The 22,462-nt window shown below is 39.7% G+C and overlaps 1 protein-coding gene across 1 annotated transcript in view; it reads right to left on the reverse strand.

Annotated features, from left to right (window-relative positions):
- LOC122810395 (dipeptidase 2-like) overlaps positions 1–22,462 on the reverse strand; it is a 501,875-nt gene that overhangs the window by 123,156 nt on the left and 356,257 nt on the right. Inside the window, exon 8 of the mRNA XM_044081997.1 lies at positions 13,216–13,300. Coding sequence (XP_043937932.1) covers positions 13,216–13,300 — 85 coding nt within the window. The remainder of the gene's footprint in view (positions 1–13,215; positions 13,301–22,462) is intronic.

A 22,462-nucleotide genomic window follows, 5' to 3' on the forward strand; every position in this document is an offset into this window, starting at 1 on the left:
ACCAAGACTTTGGAATTCCGGCCGACTGCGGGACCGCCTGACTGCAGGATAACCCAAGTGTGATGACTGCAGCAGGGTAACACGATGAACATCAAATTAAAAGTATATATTTGCAGATTGAGTAAAAGGAATCACCAATGAACAGAAGGAATGAGATATGCAAAAGTCAGTGATACCTGACAAGGCTTTATGAGCTATAGTGTCCAAGTGATGCAGCAATAATCAGCCTCAGAAGGGGAGGATCACAGAAGGGAAGCATCTTCTCCAGATGTACAAAAGGGGATAGTTGTTCATGACTACTGTCACCACTCATACAGGGAAGGATCTAGAAGGTCATGTTGGTAGTGTGCATCACCATGAAATACACCTGTGAAACAAACAAAGGGGACCACAGTGATGTAAGTAAAACAAAACAGGATTTATTAAAGCTAAAACATTTACATTACACCACAATACCTTTTCATTACCCTAAGTGAATAACCATGTATAGCAGTGTGAAACATTTTAGCTTCTATAAATTCTCTCATTTTATTTTACTTTTCCAGTGTACCTTTTGAAAAACATGTTCATAGGTTCATAGGTTCATAGGTGTATACTAGGCTAATGGCCCTGGAGCCTTTACAACCCTAGCCCATAGGATTACCTTGGCATTGTGCCACCCAACCTTAGTTCCTAGTGCCTCTGTCAAGTAGAGCCACTGGAGTGATCCCGGGGTGAATTTTCTACTTCCCATGCACTCATCAAGATTTCTCTTGAAGAGGGCCAGTGAGGTGCTCTGCTTAACATGTATGGGAAGTCTATTCCATAGCATGGGCAGTCTCTGGGTTATGGACCTGTCCCTCCAGCATGTTCTGTTGATTGTGGTAATGAGGTTGAGGTCTCTGAACATGTGGTGTGGAGGGATTGGGATTTCATTAGCTGTAGCATTTCTAACAGAGCTGGGTCAGACATGGATTTGTAAGTCACGCAGAGATTTCCTCTAAGTAGTTAATATGAAACAGAGAATAGATGGAGTTTTTTGAGTCTGTCCATATAGGACAAGTGTTTAAGGCCTAGGATCCTCTTTATGAGGTACTTTTGCGGCCTCTCCAGTTGTTGCAGGTGTCTAGTGAGGTACATGCCAAATGGGGCACTATACTTGATGATTGACCTAAGGAGGGAAGAGTAGAGGGAGACAATGACCTCTTTCTTTCTGGATGCAAAACCCTTAGTAATGAGATGTGCCACATAGAAGGACTTTCTGACCACAGTGGCAATGTGGTGGTCAAAAGAGTGGTTGCTGTCAACCTGTGTTTCCAGATCTACTAAAATGCCTTCTGTGTTCAGTGGACTACCATCAATGTGGTAATTCAAGGGAACCGTTTTTTTCCCAAAGGGGATGAAGACACATTTTTTGTCATTGAGCTTAAGGCCATGGTTCTGACACCAGTCGTTGGTCTCATTGAGGCCTTTCTGTGGAATGTCAACATCACTTGGGGAGTTAATAATAACTCCCAACTTGCAATCATCTGCGAACTTTGTCAGCCAGAGTCCCTTCATGTTGGCCTGGACTTCAGAGAAGTAGATACCAAACAGAAGAGGACCCAGGACCGAACCCTGTAGGAGTCCACTCGTGACTGGTCAGCAGTCTGACTTGGAGTCAGCTACTTTCACACTGTGGGTTCTATCTGTGAGTCAGTTTGCAACCCACCTAGTGATATAGGGGTTGATGCCTACCTTAGTAAGTTTTTCTATGATTCCTGAGTGTGGAATGGTATCAAAGGTCTTGGCCAGATCAAGGTAGGCTGTATGAACCACCTTACCTTCATCAACCGCTCTGATGACTGGCTCAAAGAAGTTGACCAAACTGTGCTGGATTCAGAGTTTGGAGATTCACTATAACCTTGTTTATTAGGTCCATGATGATGCATTCCATAGTTTTGCATATCAGAATCATCAGGCTAATGGGGCGATAGTTCCCAGGGTCTGTAGTCGCTGCTACTTTGTGGAGAGGGTTGACTGAAGCAGTGCACCATTCGGTAGGGACAAAGCCTGAGGTGAGGCTGTGATTGAACAGGGCATACAGGTGAGGTGCCAGTTCACTCTGTATTTCATGTAGAACACAGCCAGGGATATTGTCAGGTCCCATAGAAGCTGTATTCTTGGCTTTGAACAGTGCTGTTTTAACCTGTGCAGCAGTTAATACTGGGTGCCTGGCAATCTTATTCCAGACAAAGGTGAGTAACAAGAAATGATGGTCATAACAGCCTAGAATGGTGTGGTGTGAGGAAAAACAAGGTGAGGACTAATAGCTTCAGGATGAATGTGAACAGTTAGTTGCTAACAAAAATAAGGTGCAAATAAGTGGGGACAGATGAACATTAAAGTGAAGAATGCATGAAAGGAAGTACTAGGAAAATAAGAAAAGGTGTGTGTGTGTGTGTGTGTGTGTGTGTGTGTGTGTGTGTGTGTGTGTGTGTGTGTGTGTGTGTGTGTGTGTGTGTGTGTGTGCGTGCGTGTGCGTATGTGTGTGTGTGTGTGTGTGTGTGTGTGTGTGTGTGTGTGTATGCATCTGTGTAAATGTGTGTGTGTGTGTGTGTGTGTGTGTGTGTGTGTGTTTGTGCACATCTGTATGTGTGTGTGTGTGTGTGTGTGTGTGTGTGTGTGTGTGTGTGTGTGTGTGTGTGTGTGTTTGCACATGTAGAACATAGTGTCACTGTACATGATGACAGTGTGGCAGTCACAGATGTTTGTGTAGCTGTTCAAGACAAATGTATAGGTTCACCCAGCACCTTGCTTTCAGATATTATGATCTGACTTAAATGCTGTTTTCTTATTGCTTTCTGTAAACATTTGTGCAAAGTACCTTTGGATGTGCATGGCCTAATTTTCAGTAAGCCAACAGCTAAAGCACAGTATCTGGTTACACAGAAACACATTGCTTCCTGCTGCTTCCACTATACCTTACATATATACATACTGAACAGAGGACTGTAATACCCACTCTGCAGTACATAAGCAACTAAGCAAATGTGCTTCTTTGCAAAGGCATAATGTGGTACATTGTTGCTGTCCACTGTAAACATCTTTGCAAGCAAACTGATTAGTAGAAACCCTGTGTTTATAGACAACAGAGCTTAAGAGTGGGATGATGACATAGTGGTTAAGGTACTCACGTTATAGGCACTAGGTGCAGGGTTTGATTCTCATATGGGGTAAATGGCTGGGCATGGAATGACTCACAACCACAGTTAGCTTGGTACTAATTTATACAACTTATGTTATGGCAGTAATGCTAAGTACTGCTTTCCATCTTCTGTAACTAGATATTAAGGGTTCTAATCTGACAGCAGACAACTTCAGTGTACATCCATTCAAATAATTATTTTGTATCCAGGTTGGTGCAATGGTTAAAGTGCTCATCTTACAAACACAAGGTGTAGGGTTTAATTCTCACAGGGAATAACTGGCTAGGCTTAAAAATGACCCACAAGGACAGTTAGCTTAGTACTAATCTATGAACTTCTGTCCAGAAGAAAACTTGAAATAGAAGGAAAAAGTACATCTGTGCAGGGCTCTAACCAAGGACCCCCACAATGGGTAGAATATCCTCATCAGAGTGGAATATTTACTGAGGGTACATTGATGGTGTAGTAGCTAGTTATCAAGTGATAATGGAGAACAGACCCTCCGAGTGTTTCTCCATACCTGTCAAAATGATGTGGCAACAGCATAATTTGAGAACTACAAGGTCATTTTGGCAGGTGCCAGGGAATGGTGGATCAATAGTGCCCAGACAGCACTAATCACACAATGCATTCTAGGGGTACACATTAATCTTTATGATATTTTTATTACTTCCTTTTCTAAGGGGATGCTTGTTCCCCCTATCCCCTCTCCACTAACATTATTTAACAAAAACAAAATGGTAGGTAAGATGGTTAAGGAGACGACAGCTCTGCAGTCTGAAATGGGGCTCTAGCTGACAATGAAGGAGTTAATACAATAATTTGAAAAAGGTTAGCCTATGCCCAATGGAAAAACAGTTCAAGCTACCATACATGCTGCATGAAATCAATCAGTTCACATGCACCCAATAAATTGCTGGGTCTACATACAGTTCCAAGTTGTGAGAAGGTAATCAGGTTTTCTGCAGTCACCTTTTAAGAACCACGACTATATATGCTAACATCCTCACCAAAAAGACATAATATCAGAAATCTGAACTGTATAAGGATAATTTTTGTCCCAAATTCTAACCACTAGCACATATACCTCAGCTATTCTTATCATCTTCATGAAGGAAAATCCTACCTGCAGCATTTGGACCTGCAGCTGTTCATCACCTGTCCAGATTTTCTTCAGTAGAAACATTTGTAACCTTCCCTTCCTTTTCTACCTTTTACTGATAATGTTTACTCCAATATCTTATCATTTTAGCAGTGATGTTCATTGGGAATAATGCTTGTGTGAGCAACAAATGGACACTGGGCATTGTTTTTGTGCTACAGTGGAAACCACTGGCAGCTATAAGCATACGTCCAAATGTAGTTACATGTCCTGCTTATTTCCCACTGTGTTCTCATATTTCATTAAGTACCCTTTCTTGGATTTCTGCCAGAAATAGCTCTGGACAGATGCAGCTTGGTGACATCCAAGAGTATAAGCATTCAAACCTTCTGCTTTTTTCAGTTCTTCAAGGTCATTTTAGGTAATGCAGAAAACCTGTGCCCAGGGTTACTACCTTTTCAAATCTCCAAAGTGAGACATATTTTGTAGTAATATGAGATTTTGCAGGACAAAACATATCCATGGCCAGTGAAAAGGACAGAACTTCAAATTTTTTGCAAAAACAAAAGCTTGTTCTACTAGCATTTGAGTTGCTTATTCTATTTCAAATAACATTTAGGTGTTTCAGATACAAAATAACCATTTTATGCAACACTTAAAGAAAACTTGGGAAATATTTTTTGTTCTAAAATCTCAGGACATATTTTTCAGTTTTTTTAGCAGGACACAACTGCCCAAAGAGGGACTGTCTCTCATAAAGAGGGACACATGGTAACCCTATGGGCTGTGCCCCCAAAGGTACACCAGTGCAACAGCATTTTCCAAAGTAGCAGCAGCTATCTGGAAGAGGGACACATGGTAAACCTATGGGCTGTGCCCCCAAAGGTACACCTGTGCAACAGCATTTTCAAAAGTAGCAGCAGCTATCTGGAAGAGGGACACATGGTAACCCTATGGGCTGTGCCCCCAAACGTATACCTGTGCAACAGGATTTTCCAAAGTAGCAGCAGCTATCTGGAAGAGGGACACGTGGTAACCCTATGGGCTGTGCCCCCAAAGGTACACCTGTGCAACAGCATTTTCCAAAGTAGCAGCAGCTATCTGGAAGAGGGACACATGGTAACCCTATGGGCTCTGCCCCCAAAGGTACACCTGTGCAACAGCATTTTCCAAAGTAGCAGCAGCTATCTGGAAGAGGGACACATGGTAACCCTATGTGCTGTGCCCCCAAAGGTACACCTGTGCAACAGCATTTTCCAAAGTAGCAGCAGCTATCTGGAAGAGGGACACATGGTAACCCTATGTGCTGTGCCCCCAAAGGTACACCTGTGCAACAGCATTTTCCAAAGTAGCAGCAGCTACCTGGAAGAGGGACACATGGTAACCCTATGGGTTGTGCCCCCAAAGGTACACCTGTGCAACAGCATTTTCCAAAGTAGCAGCAGCTATCTAGAAGAGGGACACGTGGTAACCCTATGTGCTGTGCCCCCAAAGGTACACCTGTGCAACAGCATTTTCCAAAGTAGCAGCAGCTATCTGGAAGAGGGACACATGGTAACCCTATGGGCTGTACCCCCAAAGGTACGCCTGTGCAACAGCATTTTCCAAAGTAGCAGCAGCTATCTGGAAGAGGGACACATGGTAACCCTATGTGCTGTGCCCCCAAAGGTACACCTGTGCAACAGCATTTTCCAAAGTAGCAGCAGCTATCTGGAAGAGGGACACATGGTAACTATATGGGCTGTACCCCCAAAGATACACCTGTGCAACAGCATTTTCCAAAGTAGCAGCAGCTATCTGGAAGAGGGACACATGGTAACCCTATGGGCTGTACCCCCAAAGGTACACCTGTGCAACAGCATTTTCCAAAGTAGCAGCAGCTATCTGGAAGAGGGACACATGGTAACCCTATGGGCTGTACCCCCAAAGGTACACCTGTGCAACAGCATTTTCCAAAGTAGCAGCAGCTATCTGGAAGAGGGACACATGGTAATCCTATGGGCTGTACCCCCAAAGGTACACCTGTGCAACAGCATTTTCCAAAGTAGCAGCAGCTATCTGGAAGAGGGACACATGGTAACCCTATGGGCTGTACCCCCAAAGGTACACCTGTGCAACAGCATTTTCCAAAGTAGCAGCAGCTATCTGGAAGAGGGACACATGGTAACCCTATGTGCTGTGCCCCCAAAGGTACACCTGTGCAACAGCATTTTCCAAAGTAGCAGCAGCTATCTGGAAGAGGGACACGTGGTAACCCTATGTGCTGTGCCCCCAAAGGTACACCTGTGCAACAGCATTTTCCAAAGTAGCAGCAGCTATCTGGAAGAGGGACACATGGTAACCCTATGGGCTGTACCCCCAAAGGTACACCTGTGCAACAGCATTTTCCAAAGTAGCAGCAGCTATCTGGAAGAGGGACACATGGTAACCCTATGGGCTGTGCCCCCAAAGGTACACCTGTGCAACAGCATTTTCCAAAGTAGCAGCAGCTATCTGGAAGAGGGACACATGGTAACCCTATGGGCTGTGCCCCCAAAGGTACACCTGTGCAACAGCATTTTCCAAAGTAGCAGCAGCTATCTGGAAGAGGGACACATGGTAACCCTATGGGCTGTGCTCCCAAAGGTACACCTGTGCAACAGCATTTTCCAAAGTAGCAGCAGCTATCTGGAAGAGGGACACATGGTAACCCTATGGGCTGTACCCCCAAAGGTACACCTGTGCAACAGCATTTTCCAAAGTAGCAGCAGCTATCTGGAAGAGGGACACATGGTAACCCTATGGGCTGTGCCCCCAAAGGTACACCTGTGCAACAGCATTTTCCAAAGTTGCAGCAGCTATCTGGAAGAGGGACACATGGTAACCCTATGGGCTGTGCCCCCAAAGGTACACCTGTGCAACAGCATTTTCCAAAGTAGCAGCAGCTATCTGGAAGAGGGACACATGGTAACCCTATGGGCTGTACCCCCAAAGATACACCTGTGCAACAGCATTTTCCAAAGTAGCAGCAGCTATCTGGAAGAGGGACACATGGTAACCCTATGGGCTGTGCCCCCAAAGGTACACCTTTGCAACAGCATTTTCCAAAGTAGCAGCAGCTATCTGGAAGAGGGACACATGGTAACTCTATGGGCTGTGCCCCCAAAGGTACACCTGTGCAACAGCATTTTCCAAAGTAGCAGCAGCTATCTGGAAGAGGGACACATGGTAACCCTATGGGTTGTGCCCCCAAAGGTACACCTGTGCAACAGCATTTTCCAAAGTAGCAGCAGCTATATGGAAGAGCATCCCTGAAAAGAAAATAAAGAAATCTGAACAGCCTCTGCGACTCAGAACATCTTTCAAGTAAAACTTACAACGCAAACTGAACGTTAGTGTTCAGAGATGCAGGCTAATCTTCCTTTTCCCTCGCCCACTGCCAGTCTTTCTGACCCGTATCGAGCCTCTAACTATTTTCTTCTGCTAGGACTGACAACAGGTGAGGATCTCCATATTATATATGAGTATAGCTGGCTGTTTCATTGTAAACATGCTCTATTCATGCAATATATATTACTGCCTTTAACAGCTATATAGCTGGGCCTTCTATGTAAACATATTTTACTTGCTATGTTGTTGAGCTTCCCATGTAAAAATGTTTTTTCTTGTTTATGTTGAGCTTCTCATGTAAAAATATTTTTCATTTCTATCTACTGGAGCTTTTCTCCCTGGACCTTCACTGAAAATGGGTACCTTACCAAGTCAGACTATCCCAGTAACCGAACATCAAATAAATAAATAAATAAAAATGAAGATGCTGATGGCTAAGTCTGCGACTCCTGGGGAGGGTGTGTGGAATTTCAATGAAGATGCCTGTAATGGTAGAAGTCAGGAACCAGAAGGAAGTGCCAAGCATATAAATGTAAAGGACACATAGTTTAACAGTCTGTGTACAGGCAGTGAAAATGTAGCAGTGTGCACTAACTATGCATGAGCTTGCATTGTATGCACTGCACCCTGTTCACCTGTTTATCCAGCTACAGACATGATAGAGCTAAATTACAGGCTGACAATATGATGGCCGACAAAAGTGCCAGATTTCTGCATGTTGCTTCTCCTCTACCAACATGCAATGCGGTTTCTCTGTTAATTATGGGGAACCCTACCCCCATTGAGTAGTGTGGAGGCTATCGAGATAGGACAGAGGAGTAGTCATGTATTAGGCATAGTTTGGTGCCTGTGGCCTGTCATCAGCAAGGAGTAGGGGCACAAACAAATAAACAAATGGAAATCGTTGTAAACCATAATCACACAAATCAGAAACAGTTAAACACGTGTGCTGTACACATACACAATAAGTGGCAGAACATGCAGTGTTTGTGCATTTCACTATCCCTAACTTGGTCAAAGCACTGTCACCTACTACCAATGCAGTCTAAAATTTGTAGGGTTGCCATTGCTCTGGTCAAAACCAGACCAAGGTCACACTACTTTCACCTTCCCTTAATCTGCCCATCTCCTCCATTCAATCCACACACTTTATGACCATTTTATGACATCATAAGCACATCAAAGTAACAGCAATGTTCTCTTTTCTGGTTTATGATGCCTTGTTTACAGAAAAGCATAGTGAATCTGCTGATTTAACAAACTCTGATAGTCTGTTTGATTTTTGAAATGGAATACCAGGGCTTGTACATTGCTTTCCAGACTACTGGACAATTGGTTTGATTTCTGGATAGTCCAGAAAAAAAAAAGGTCAGTGGTAACCCTAAAAATCAGTAAAATGATCAAGAAACTAAAAAGAAAAATAAATAATTACTCTTGAATTTTCAATGGTAAATATAATGAAAGTATTGAAGAATTAACCATCAAACACATGTCATGTGTATAGTCAAACACACACTGTATAAGCTACGAGGGTATAGGAATGCATGAAGGAAGCAGGTATACAATTCTAAAAGTCCTGACTACCTCCCTGGGCCATCTCTCTTTTTTCTGTTTACGTTGGACAAAAAATGAATTCAGCAGCTAATAGTACTCTATCCTATCATGTATAAAATGGGTTTATATTCTGGATTCATGAATACTACTGCAGTTTTGTGGATTACAATAATTATTAATAATTATTATGCATTGTAATATTTGACATATAGAAGGTGTTAAATCTTTCATCCTTTCTATAATATAAAATGTAAGCTGTGAATATAGTTGTGACATAACATTTCCAAAATGACATTTCACTGTATAGTGAAGATTATCTTTAATAGTTCAATTTGGCAAGTGGGGGGTATCCCCATTTTGCAGCTGTAGGATTGCTTGATTTATGCAGCTTTCTCTTTCTGCTATTAAGAAGGTACCCTATACTATAGAAACTACACTACAGCTGCAAAGGTCTGGCCAAAGCAGAAAATAAATTATGCCATAAGATCCAAACTTCCCTATTAGCAACTGTGTGCAACTTTACCGTCACACTTGGTGTATAACAGGAAAAGCGGTGTGGTAAAAATAGAGCACATTCCTAAAACAGCATAAAACATATTTTTACTCTTTCTCTGTAATCAGTTTGACTCCTGACAGTGAGGCACAGTGAATAACAGAGCACAGGGACTGGCAAGGCAATTTTCTACTACTCTATATGACTCTTGACAGAAGAACATACGAGTGACAGCTAACACTAACCCTCCAGTCCCAGCAGGCCATCTGCCACAGAGCTGTAGGAGCCCATCCTTATGCTGGGCTTCTGTTCATCATCCTTCAAAAGTAAAACACACAGTGGCTTCCAGTAGAGGAGTACAGCAGTAGTACCTGTGCCCTTCAGTGGCAGATACCTACGGAAAGAGACTGAAAGTACTCTGCTTTTGGTTTCATTTTAGCTTATTTCAGATTACGGCACACAAAATTAACACTGACAGTAACTCCCATTTTCCCACCTTTGTTTTCTTTTTTACATGGGCTCAGGTCAATGGTCAATGGTAACCAAGTCAGCTAGACACAGTATTTTTATACCAGCAACTAGCTAGCCCTGATCCACTCAAGATATCACAATATTAAAGGAAGACAATTGGCTGAACATGCTGGTGACTCTGCTACTCACAGCTCAAAAACACTCGATTAGCTAGCCTTCTACAAACTTAGCTCTAAAATTATATCCAGAAAGGAGAGAGTGCTGAAAGTTAAAAAAATCTTTCTAGACATATATGCAGGAAAGCTCATTTTGAGTAAGAGCTTAATTCTAGTTCTCCCAGTGTGAAAACAGAAAATCAACAGAGAAGGCCAGTGGACTTTTGCATCTCTGGGTAAATTGCAGTAACTGGCTAGTATGTGCACTGCCTAGATGCCAGAAAAAAAAAAAGAAATACAGAGGACCTGAAGGAAAATCAGCTACAAAAGGTGAGGAAAAAACACCAGCTGGGCAATGTATTGCAGCTGTTCAGAAAAAAACAGTGCAAACAGACATGACTCCCTGTAACCTAGAGGAAAGTATATGGCAACTGCACACAGACCTGGTTAAAATAAATGAACCATTGATGGAGTATATCAACTGAAACAACAAAAGGTTAGAAAAAGTGGAAGAAGCTTTAAACAGATATTCAGATGAGGTGATAAAACTGCAAAAAACAGTGGTCAAAATAAAGAAAAGGAGACTGCTCAAGAAGAAATGTTTAAAAAAAATAATACAATTATAGGACAGAGCACATAGGGAAATCCTAAGATTTTCAACAGTATCAGAGAAGCTGGAAAGAACAGACTGTATTAATTTTATGAAAGCACAAATAAACAACTGGACTGGTATTCGACAACAGGAGTTGTTAACTGAAAGGGTACACTGTGTGTCTGCTCCAAACCTAGCTGTGAGAAAGCAAACTAGACTTTTAAAAGTAAAGATGCAGTCTTAGCAGCAGAAAGAGTTGACTAACAAAACTGTGGCAGAAGGACAAAGTACTAAACATGAAAGACATTAGAGTGTTTATGGAGAGAGATTACTCACTGTACACCAGGCAGAAGAGGAGTACATTTATTCTACTTCTCAGGGAAAGTCAAGAAATAAACTGCTGTGCCCAACTATCTTCAAAATATTCTTCACTGGAGGGACAAAAATCTTTTTTTGATGAAGTACATGCTAAGGAGGAAATACAAAAGTATGCCCACCAAAAAATAAGCTGTGAAACAGAAGTGATTCTGTTTCTTGTTCTTCTGGTAATAAAGACCAGAGAGACAGAGAAACTGTGCCGGTGAAACCTTTTCCGCTGTTTCAATGGAAAATGCTGGAGAGAAGGAAGGGGGCATGAGAGATGACTAGAAGAATTGAGGGTACATCTGAAATGAAGCAGAGACAGGATTTGAGAGATACTGTAGAGATGAATAGGAATAAAACCAGTAATTTGGAAATTGGCAAATGTGGGATTACAAAGCAATAATTATATTTGTGAAATATGACAGAACCAGAAAATCTTGAAATATTGGACTTTTTTGGACTTGTGTGAGACTCTAAAGTATATGCCCTATTTCATATCATTAATGTTCAGAAAAATACTTAGGGAAGGGTAAGATGAGGGAGAGAGTTAACTGTAAGTAAAACATTTTTTTCTTAATAGTACTAATTTTATAGTGCATGATTTTCTTTGCATGCTATAAAGTAAAGTTTTCACAGTTGTTTTAAGTGTAAGGGGGGTACTGTTGTAAACAGGTGCTCCTGTTTTCTTTCATTTTTTCCTTCCTTCTTCTCTCTTTCTCCTTGTTCAGTTTCAAGAAATGCAGGCACCGCAATGCAGAAAGAATACCTGGTTAAAAGAGCATGGCAAAAGAAAAAATAATGTCCTTTTTCTCATTCTTGCAAGGGGGAATGACTGGATTAAGACCCTTAGCTTGATCTAGATGCGAGACCTTTTGCACTTTTAATGTTTAAAGTGGATTAGACTAATATATTGCAAGACTCCCAGGTTTAGTCTAGTGATCCCCCTCTTCAGTTTTGCCCAGAAGTCAAGCATAGCCCTTGAAAGTCATGGACCCTTACAGCCAATCGATAATGCCAGACATTAGAGATTAATACATCTTCACTGTCATTTGCAGCTTTTTTCTGCACAATCTGTTCCTCTATTAGCTTTTTCACTGAATTTGATATATTTAAAATGGGCTTCCTTGTTGTCCAGAGGTCCCCTACCAAAGGGGAGGTAAGAGGTATAGCAGCCCCCCACCCTCAGTCACTCACACACACACACACACACACACACACACACACACACACACACATGCGCATGCACACACACACACACACACACACACACACACACACACACACACACACACACACACACACACACACACAAACATAGACACAGACACACACAGCCCAAGAGTACTTTTCTGCTAAACTCTCATCTAACACAATCTCACCCAATGAAAGTAACATGTGAATACAAGTTCTTGTTCGAGTTATTGCATTTGGTGGTCAGGATTTACACAGATGAATAATTCTATGAATTATGCAGTTGTGTAAAGCACTTATCACAGGCTTTTCCCAGGGGAAGAACACATGGTTAATTAACAAATGCCACTCTCCCAGAATGCCTCATCACCATTTGCAGAAGGCCAAAGAAACAGGCACATGGTGCTGCATGTCTTTGGGATAAGGCATGGCAATAGGGCTGTCTCTGAATCAGAATCGGTACTGCCAGAGGTAAAAAGGGCTTACCACTGCCTGTAATGTTTCTGAATCTCAGTCTTAGTTTTGTCTGAACAGACAGTTACCTGATTTCTTTTTCAGGGATCTGACAAGCAAGTATGCTGTAATAGCTGTAAGCTGGAAGTATCATATGCTGAATTAAAGTGTGTTATAGATTTATGTTCTCAAAAGTGCTAATGTTATGAATCTAAGCACAAGTAACATTTCTACTGTACAGTAACATAGATATCATGGTATGTAAACACTGTGTTTGTGAGACACGGGTATTCAAATATGCAAACCTGCAACGGAAGAGATATTAGCAGGGCCACTGCAAGAAATCATCGCTGTAGGTAAGGTCACCATTACAATGCCTTTTTTCTTTTTCTGAAAAGGAAAAGAAAATGAAATCATAATTAAATTTGATAAGCACGTCCTGTTGAACTAAAATACTAATCACTGTAACTTTTACAAATTCATAAGGAGTATCAGTTAAAACAAACATACAGCATGCAGCAGATGAGCACATATGAAAATAAGCCCGTTAAACAGATTTTGTTAGCTCTTGTGCAATTCTTTTTTTTTATCTGGCTGTAGATATATTTGCGATATTAAAGAAACTGTTGATCAAAAAACAGAAAATCTTCAAGTCCACAGTTCATGATTAATTAAATGAAACCCAAAATCCTAAATGAAAACATAAAAATATGTGTGTGTGTGTGTGTGTGTGTGTGTGTGTGTGTGTGTGTGTGTGTGTGCGTGCGTGTGTGTGTGTGTGTGTGTGTGTGTGTGTGTGTGTGTGTGTGTGTGTGTGTGTGTGTGTGTGTGTGTGTGTGTATATGTTGAGGAGCTGTGTTGCCTGCAAGCCCAACTTAGTATACTAACGCTAAGCTCACTTCACTTCACAGTCTGATATTTTGCTCTTAAAGATTAAACTTTGAGACTGCATTCTGCATTTTGTGCACTGCACACAGAATTCTGAACATCAGGGTTGTCTCATTTATGCAATTGTAGTCACACTGACTCTGAGTAAAAACATCTTTTATCAAAACTGGTAAAGTTTTCCACCCTTATTTATTTCAGTGGTCATTATATTAATTGGGGGAGATCCAACCCATGTTACTTCACAGGAAATGAAAATTCAATAGCAGCATATCTAATATTTAATGAACTGATTTTTTGATCAGTTGCCCAGGTTTCGACAGCATGCGAACTATGACATACTTACAAAAGTTGGGAAGTGAAGAGATCTGAAACCTAGCAGCTGTACTCACTGGCCTCCCACTACCAAGAAAATGCATGAGCCATTATGTTTTTTTAATTATATATATCCCACACTATTATTTTATAGTTACTATGTTCAATGTGGCTATCAAACTAAAAAAAAAAAAAAAAAATATATATATATATATATATATATATATATATATATATATATATATGCTGACGTTAATCTAAATGTCAATAAACCAATACTTAAACAACTGCGAAAGTTTGACAAAAAAAAAAAAAGATTGACATCCTGACACACATGCTCTGATGCAAGCTCAGACATGTAAAAGAAAACTAGTGTTTTTTGCAGGGGGTAAGCCCCCACACCCCCACCTCCTCACCATCTTCTGAATATATGTACTAAATTCCAGATCAAATAATATCCAGGAAAGGGGCACATTCAATCAAATGTCAATAAATAAAATAAATAAATTCCCCACCGCTGAGGACTGTCAACCTCGCACACCTGCCAGCCATTTGTTTTGTTAACCCGTGTGTCACCAAAACAGCTGTCAGTGTTTGAGAGCTTCAATTAATAACAGCATTTCCATATCTACCTATCTGTGTGTGTATGCGTGCGTGCATGCATGTGTGCGTATGTGTGCACGTGCGTGTTTGTGCATGCATGCATGCGTGCATGTGTATGCGTGCATGTGTGTGTTTGTGTGTGTATGTACGTGCGCGTGTGCGTGTGTGCACATGCATGCATGTGTGTGTGTATGTGTGCGTGTGTGCGTGCATGCGTGTGTGGGTGCATGTGTGTATGCGTGTGTGTGTGTGTGTGTGTGTGTGTGTGTGTGTGTGCGCGCGCGCGTGTGTGTTTGTATGTGTGTGCACATGCGTGTGTGCATGTGTGCGCGTGTGTGTGTGTGTGTGTGTGTGTGTGTGTGTGTGTGTGTGTGTGTGTGTGTGCGTGCGTGCGTGCGTGTGTGTATGCATGCGTGCGTGTGTGTGTATGCGTGCGTGTGTGTGTGCGTGCATGTGTGTACTCTCATGTTTACTCTCTAAATACCTGGTACAGGCCTGTACAAATTATTATCCAGCAGTAGTGTGCCATAGTTAAGAATCCTTCATGCTCATAAATAATTGTGGGTTCTAACCTGACCAGATCATTCATAAAGAAATCTGTCACTGGGACTGGTTAAGGTTCCCATTTTTCTCATTCACTCAATTTAGTTTTAAGGAAACACTTTACCAATGCTACTTGCATTTGCCACTCAGTGCCAACCAACTCTGTCCCTGTCCCTCATAAGTCACCATCCTGGATTCACCCCTTTGGTGTCTGTTGAGAGAGATAGATAAAGTTCTATAGTGCTTACATTTGCTCAAAAGACATGTGTACTTTTATTTTTAATCTGTGTGTGCACAAATCTTATCTGAGCTAACATTAAGTTGTAGAGCTGAGAGAATGAAGAATTAAAAAAAAACACCTGGATGTAGCGGTTATCCTGGTGGTAACTATGCTGTTGTTTCTGTATTTGTCAAGAACCACATCTCATCCTGACTGATACCCAGAGACTCATAAACTGAGCTCCTAGAACCTCACTTAACCATAAATGAGGCAAGCTTTTAACTTATAGCACACTACAAAAACCCTTCCATTTCTCCAAATGATCATGTAAGATTCCTGGATGTTGCAGTAGAAGTTCCCATAAGCAATAACTCCAGTACTCCCAGGTGGCTTCAATTACTTAATCATAGAGTGGAACACCTATATGTCTAACGGACGGTATGGCAAAAGATTTTTAGATTTTATAAATGAGAATTCCCTCAATCATCTAGCTGGTGAAGCCATTAAATGCCAACATATTCAAGAACTAGCCCTCATTAATGTACTATAATCAATGTGCTTGCATTTAAAGATTACAGAACAGTGAACCTTCTGCAATTATATGATAAAATCTCTAAATCTATCCATGACATCACTACCACTAACAGTGACCCAGCAGTCAACTTTACAAAGAAATTTTATGCCTATATGGACAAATGTGTAGATCTAGCAAGCCCAATTAGTGCCAAATACAGAGGAGCATTTAAAAACAAATCTTCTCCACGATAAACTGACAAACATACTTTAGAACAAGACAAAAAACTCCTTAAATGATACAATAAGGCTAACACTCCTTAAAATGAATATGGTTTAAAAATGTCACCAAAAAAAACTAAAAGGCACTATAAGGAGCTGTAAAGAAAACCTTGTAAGGAAATTAGCTTCTAAAGTGAAAGATAACTACAAGTCCTTCTTCAGTTGTTTAAAAATCAAAAAATAACATTCAACATTGCTCTGAAATTTTCATTAATGGAACCTTCTCACATACACTCTGAACTGACTGACATAGCAAATATACTTGTAAAAATGTTCTCTGCTATCTTCACCCAAAACCCCTATTCAAACACCACTCATCCAAGAAGCACTTATTCCCCCACTATCACAGAGGAACATGTTCTCAAGCTATGGGCATGATGCTGTGTGCATCTCTTTGCCCAGAGAGAATTTGCAACAGCCAAACACTTTGGCAGATGGATGCCATTTCAGCCATGTGTCCCCAACCAAATGTACCACAAGGAAATGCCTCACTGCCTAGGAGCCTGAACATACCTCTCAACTGTCCAGATTTCTGCAGAACGTCCAGATTTGTGCCTCATATTTTTGGTCTATTTCTCATAAAATTGTGGTTTTCTGGCAAAACATTGGCAAATAATCAAGGACTGAAATCATAAAATAATTACAGCTATTTGAGTTGCAGACTTCATACCCTTCAGAAAATCCATGTTAATGCAAAACATGCTATGTTATCAACTTTCTAAGTTTGTAAGGACAATATTTAAAAATTGTTCCTATTTTTCCACATTTGTCCCCCAATTATTTATGTCTTTGACCAAATTTCTTGCTCTAAGAGATTGAGAGTTAAGAGCCTGAATCTCCTTGGGTCAGTCCACAGTTGACACAAAAAACAGAAAATAGGGAATGGGGGGGACTAATCAGTCTTGATAGCTAAGGAACCTATGCTCTGTCATTTATTTGGTTAGGAATCTCTCTGGTTTCTAAAGTTGTTTAATATGTTTTCAGAAGAGCATGCCAAAGGGGCCACTATTCAATAATGGGCTGGATAAAAGATGGGTAAAATAGAAGTAAGACTTCTTTGACTCTGGTAGAGATGTCTTTAGTTAGTAATTGAACAGGACTGAAGGATTTGCTAACAGGGGAGACAAAATGATCAAAGGATAGGGAGTCATCCACAAGGGTGCCTAGTTCTCTGATGACAGTGTCTGTTTTTAGTGTTATGCCATCTATGCGATACAATGATAAATTATTTATTTTACCAAAGTTGACTCTATAGCAGATTTTAGCATTTAGTTTGAGATTATTGTCCTACAGCAGTTAGTTATACAGTACAGTCTTATTTGAAGCATTTGTAGGTCACTAGATGCATGAACAACAACATCTAGTTTATCTTCATCAGCACATTTTGTTAACCAAAGGCCTATATTAAATAGCAGGAGACCTAGAACTGAGTTGTGTGGGACTACACTTCAAACTTTCTTCCTTTCAGAGTTGGCACCAGCAAATCTAACAGTATAAGTTCTATCCTTTAACCAGTTTGCTAGCCATCTGACTATATATATGAATTAATGCTCAGGTTCACATGAATACACCCTCAATATCCAGCACATCCACTTGTGTATGCCATAGCTGGGTCATGTTCCCCAGAGTTCAAGTTGCAGAAGCTGTAACAGCTCACCATTCCTCATGTAAATTTCTTGTGCTGAGATTCTGCCGGTGCCCTCCTGTCTTCCAGGATAGGTGGGCTGACACTGATCAGTAACTCCCATCACCCCCATCTTAATGATCGGGCATCTAATCAAACACAGGTCAGCTGAGGCACAGTCAGGGTCAAACTCCACACAGTGAAGTTGTAATATAGTGTTGATTTCCTGATTTCTCGTTCATAAAAGTTGCAGTATTGTACCTGATCCTATCTTTAACTGGGGCTCTGAAATCTAAGAAGGATTTGAAATCTATAGAAGCTCTGTGTATAGTTACAGAAACAAGTATAAGAAAGGATAGCTTATCGTGCTGTGGTGTACCGTAAAAATATACCAGTTGTATTCCCCAGGGTATAGAAAATGTAGGGAATAAACTGCAAATGTGTAGAAAACAAGAGAAAAAACAACTGTTAAATGATCTAGGTGAAAGCATTCATCTCCTGCTTAATTGGATATTTTTCACTGTCAGAATAAAACATTTTGTGGGTCAAGAAGACACAAGCCTGTGGAAATCATTTCGACAAAATGGTTAAATTACATTAACTTCTACAAACTGTTCTCAGCTGAGTGATTTACCCAGTATGTGTGTGTGTTGCCTTTGATTTAAGTTTTCTTTTGAACTGTGTTTGCTTCTCCACAAGTATACCTGGGGTTCGGATCCTTAATCCCACTCACCTGGTAGATAGTATATTCCAAATGCCCAAAAGTAGGAATATTTTTTTTAAATATTACTCTAATTCACCTACAAAGTCTGTAGAACTACAAGCTTTGAATCAACAATGCATTTTCTGAACAATAAGAAGGATGAAGCTCTAATGTCTGGCTTCATGGACTGACTGTAATCCTCAGGGATTTAACATAAAATCAAACATTTTGTGAGGAATGGGGCATAAAAGGAGACAGCATAGGTTCATAGGTTCATAGGTAGGTACTAGGCTATCTGCACGAGGGCATTTATAAGCCTAGCTGGAGTGTGTCGGCTTTCGCCATCAGAGACATTCTTCAAAATTTTGAACAAATGAGAGGTATGGTGCTGGAACCCCTTGAGATGTAGGTCAAGAATTTTGATCAACTAGGCATGCTTATATCTCGGCACGTTTTACAATTACAGGCTTATAGTATTCCCATGTCAATCTATTTTCTCAAAATCCATAGACATAACTCTAGTGCCTCTGTGAATAACGTCATATATACATCATACAGCACATTATTACAAAACCTTCAAACCACAACAGCTCACAGCTCCAAATCAGGTGAGCCAAAAGGAGTTGCAAATAAATGCCAAACTTTATTGGTAATGGTTAAGCGCTTTCTTCTCCTTCAAGAGACTTCATCAGAACAAATTTCATTACAAACTCAGCCCTTAAATACCCTTGCTTAATGATATCACATCAATCACTTAATTACACCTTAAAAACACACTACATAATTTATCAAAAAATAAGTAAGTAAATAAATAAATGATTGAAACTCACTCATATTGTGTTTAACTAACATTGTGAAGCAGGTGTTGTGTATTCTAACATTTTAAGCAGCTTGAAAACTGAAGCAGTGCTTGACAAAGCTACTTTCAGCACTAATAAGAAAGTTCAAAGTGCCTGTTTTAATACCAATTTAACTTTGGATATAATGCAAGGACAATGTGCGATCAATTTGCAATGCTCAGCACCTGAAACTGATGAAAATGCTGAAAGAAACTTAGACTATATTAATGACACGATGAATGAAAATATGGTGAGTGCATATGATGTTAATTTAATTCATTTCATGGAATCAAATGTTGTTGACATGGGGAATGTTCGGGTAAATTCCCATGACCGTTTATTTGGTTCATCAAATGTCAATACTACTGTTAATGAAAATATGAATAGTTGCTTGCATTTTAGTGTTTCACCTGAAGGCGAAAAGGGCGATGAATTTAAGTGTATTAAACACTTAAATAATTACAGATTTATTTGCCCATTTGCAGGTCAAAACATTAATACTGTATTTACACCATTACATGAAGGTTTGGTGGCCTTTTCTGGGGCGGAAATGGTTGATGGTACTAATTTAAATGTGGAAAATGAGATTGTTTCTAATGTTTTAGTGGATGATTTTAACTTTTTAAGGAATTCTAATGATAAAACTGATGGCCCATTACTAAATGTAAATGATGAAAGAAGTACTGCTGCACTGGGTAAAATATGTAAAATAGTCAATAATAGTTATAAGGATGTTAAAATATATAGCTATTCCACTAAAATAGTACAAACAGCACACGCTGATTTTTTGGAAAAGGGGTTCACCTTTGTGCCTGCAAGAAGGGGAAATATTGTAAATGCTTTAATTGATTTAAAATGTTTTACCCGTAAATTGAACCTTAAAGTATGGTTTGTTAAAGGGGGTAATGAATTAAATGTGAATGGAAATGATAATAAAAGTGTTTAATTAAGAAAACCAAGTACTTTTAATCCCCCTTTGAATAATTCCATTCGGGTTTATGAAAGAATGTTTGAAAAACAAATAAGGCAGCACTTTAAACAGTCCCATGGGGAGAATTATTGTAATTTGAACATTGGTGAATTAGCCTTATTAAATGCTTTTGTTAAAGACAAAACAGTGCGCATAATGAAACCCAATAAAGGGAGCGGAGTGGTTTTAATGCATAGGGTGAAATATTTAAACAAAATTAATGTGCTGCTTATGGATAGTACATATGAGGAAAGCTCCTTAAATGAAATACACAATGCTTATAGAAAGATAGAACTAGCGTTGGATGATATGTTGTTCCAAGGACAAATCAGCCTTGATGAATATAATTATATAAAAAATGACTATCCCATGATTCCAAATATTTTTGGAATACCGAAGATCCACACGGGCCTTACTAATTTAAGTTTTAGGCCTATTGTGGATGGTAACAGATCAAAAACTTGCTATATGAGCAAGTATATTGATCATTGTTTACAGAAAGGCTTACAAATATTTGAATATATTACAAAGGATTCGTGGCATTTCTTAAAGAAATTAAATGAAATAAAATGGGAGCCTGGCTTGATCATGGTGACTGTGGATGTTGTTAATTTGTTCAGTATTATACACATTTTGAAGGTATAATATGGTTGGAGGTTCAGTTAGCAAAAACTAGAATGTATGACCAGGACACTATTAATAAGATTATTGCCCTGATTGATTTGGTACTAAACAATAATTATATACATTTTGAAGGGCAATATTTTAAACAAGCCACTGGGGTAGCCATGGGGGCTGCCTGTCCTCCCATATTTGCAAATTTTGTAATGTCATACTGGGAACAGGAATTTTTAATGAAAAGTAGTTATTGGACAAAGAATTTACATTATACTAGATTCCTGGATGATCTTTTTTTTTGTTGTGGAGGGGTAGTCAACAAGAATTAGATTAAATTTTTGTTACATTAACAACACAGTGGAGTTCTTAAAATTCACCTACTGTTTTAGTGAAGAACAAATCACATATTTAGACATGGAGTTGAATGTTGATAAGATTAATGGTCTCCTATATTCTAAGATATATAGAAAGACAACTTTTTCAAATTCCTATTTAGAATTTAAAAGTTGGCACCCTTTACATCAAAAAAGAACAATTATTAAAGGCCAATTGGTAAGGGCTGCCAGGATGGTTAGTCATGATGAGCATTTTCATGATGAAATTAGTTTTATAGTCAACATGTTTGTTAAAAGGGGCTATCCCCTGGATTTGTTGGAAGAATTATCCAAGGAAGTGATAGGTAAAAGGTACAAAAGTATTTATGTACCAATTGTGGGTGGGCCTCATAGGCCACAAAATGAACTGGTTGTTAATTACAGACTCAGGGGAAATGAAGCGGGATTCGGGTTTATAACTACTTTTAACCTGGATTCTGGGGGTATCACCCAGGTGGTTGTCAATAACTGGGAAATCCTGGCCTTTGACCTGAATGTAGGGACAAAAGTTGGAAAGTGTCCCCCTAGTATTGTATATAGGAAGGCTAGGTCCCTTAAAAACATGTTTGAACATAATGAAAATGCACATGGCCTTTCAAATAGAGTTAAAGGTAATACAAAATGTGGAAAGTGCAATTATTGTTGCCACATCTTTGAAACAGGAGAACAGTTTAAATTGAATAAAAACAATTATATCTCTATAAAAGGACACTACAATTGTAGTAGCGTTAATGTGGTTTATTTGGCTAAATGTCAAAAATGTTTGGCATTTTATGTAGGAAAGACCTCCAGAGCATTTAAGACATGCATCAGTGAACATCTTTATGACATAAAGAAAAGAAAAATAACTAATGCTTTATTTAGACATATTAAAGACAGTGGGGCACACTCATTTAAGTTCTTGGCTATTGATCATATAGCAAAGGACCCTCAAGGTAAAATAGTAGACTTGCACTTGGACGCAAATGAATTGAGATGGCAGTTAAGGTTGGATGTCACCCAATTTCCCGGATTAAATGAGGCAGTTAATATTGCATGTATTTTAAAATTAAAACATATTATA

The sequence above is a fragment of the Protopterus annectens genome, chromosome 8.part1 (assembly GCF_019279795.1).
Source record: "Protopterus annectens isolate FY-2018-M chromosome 8.part1, PAN1.0, whole genome shotgun sequence".
Lineage (NCBI taxonomy): Eukaryota > Metazoa > Chordata > Ceratodontiformes > Protopteridae > Protopterus > Protopterus annectens.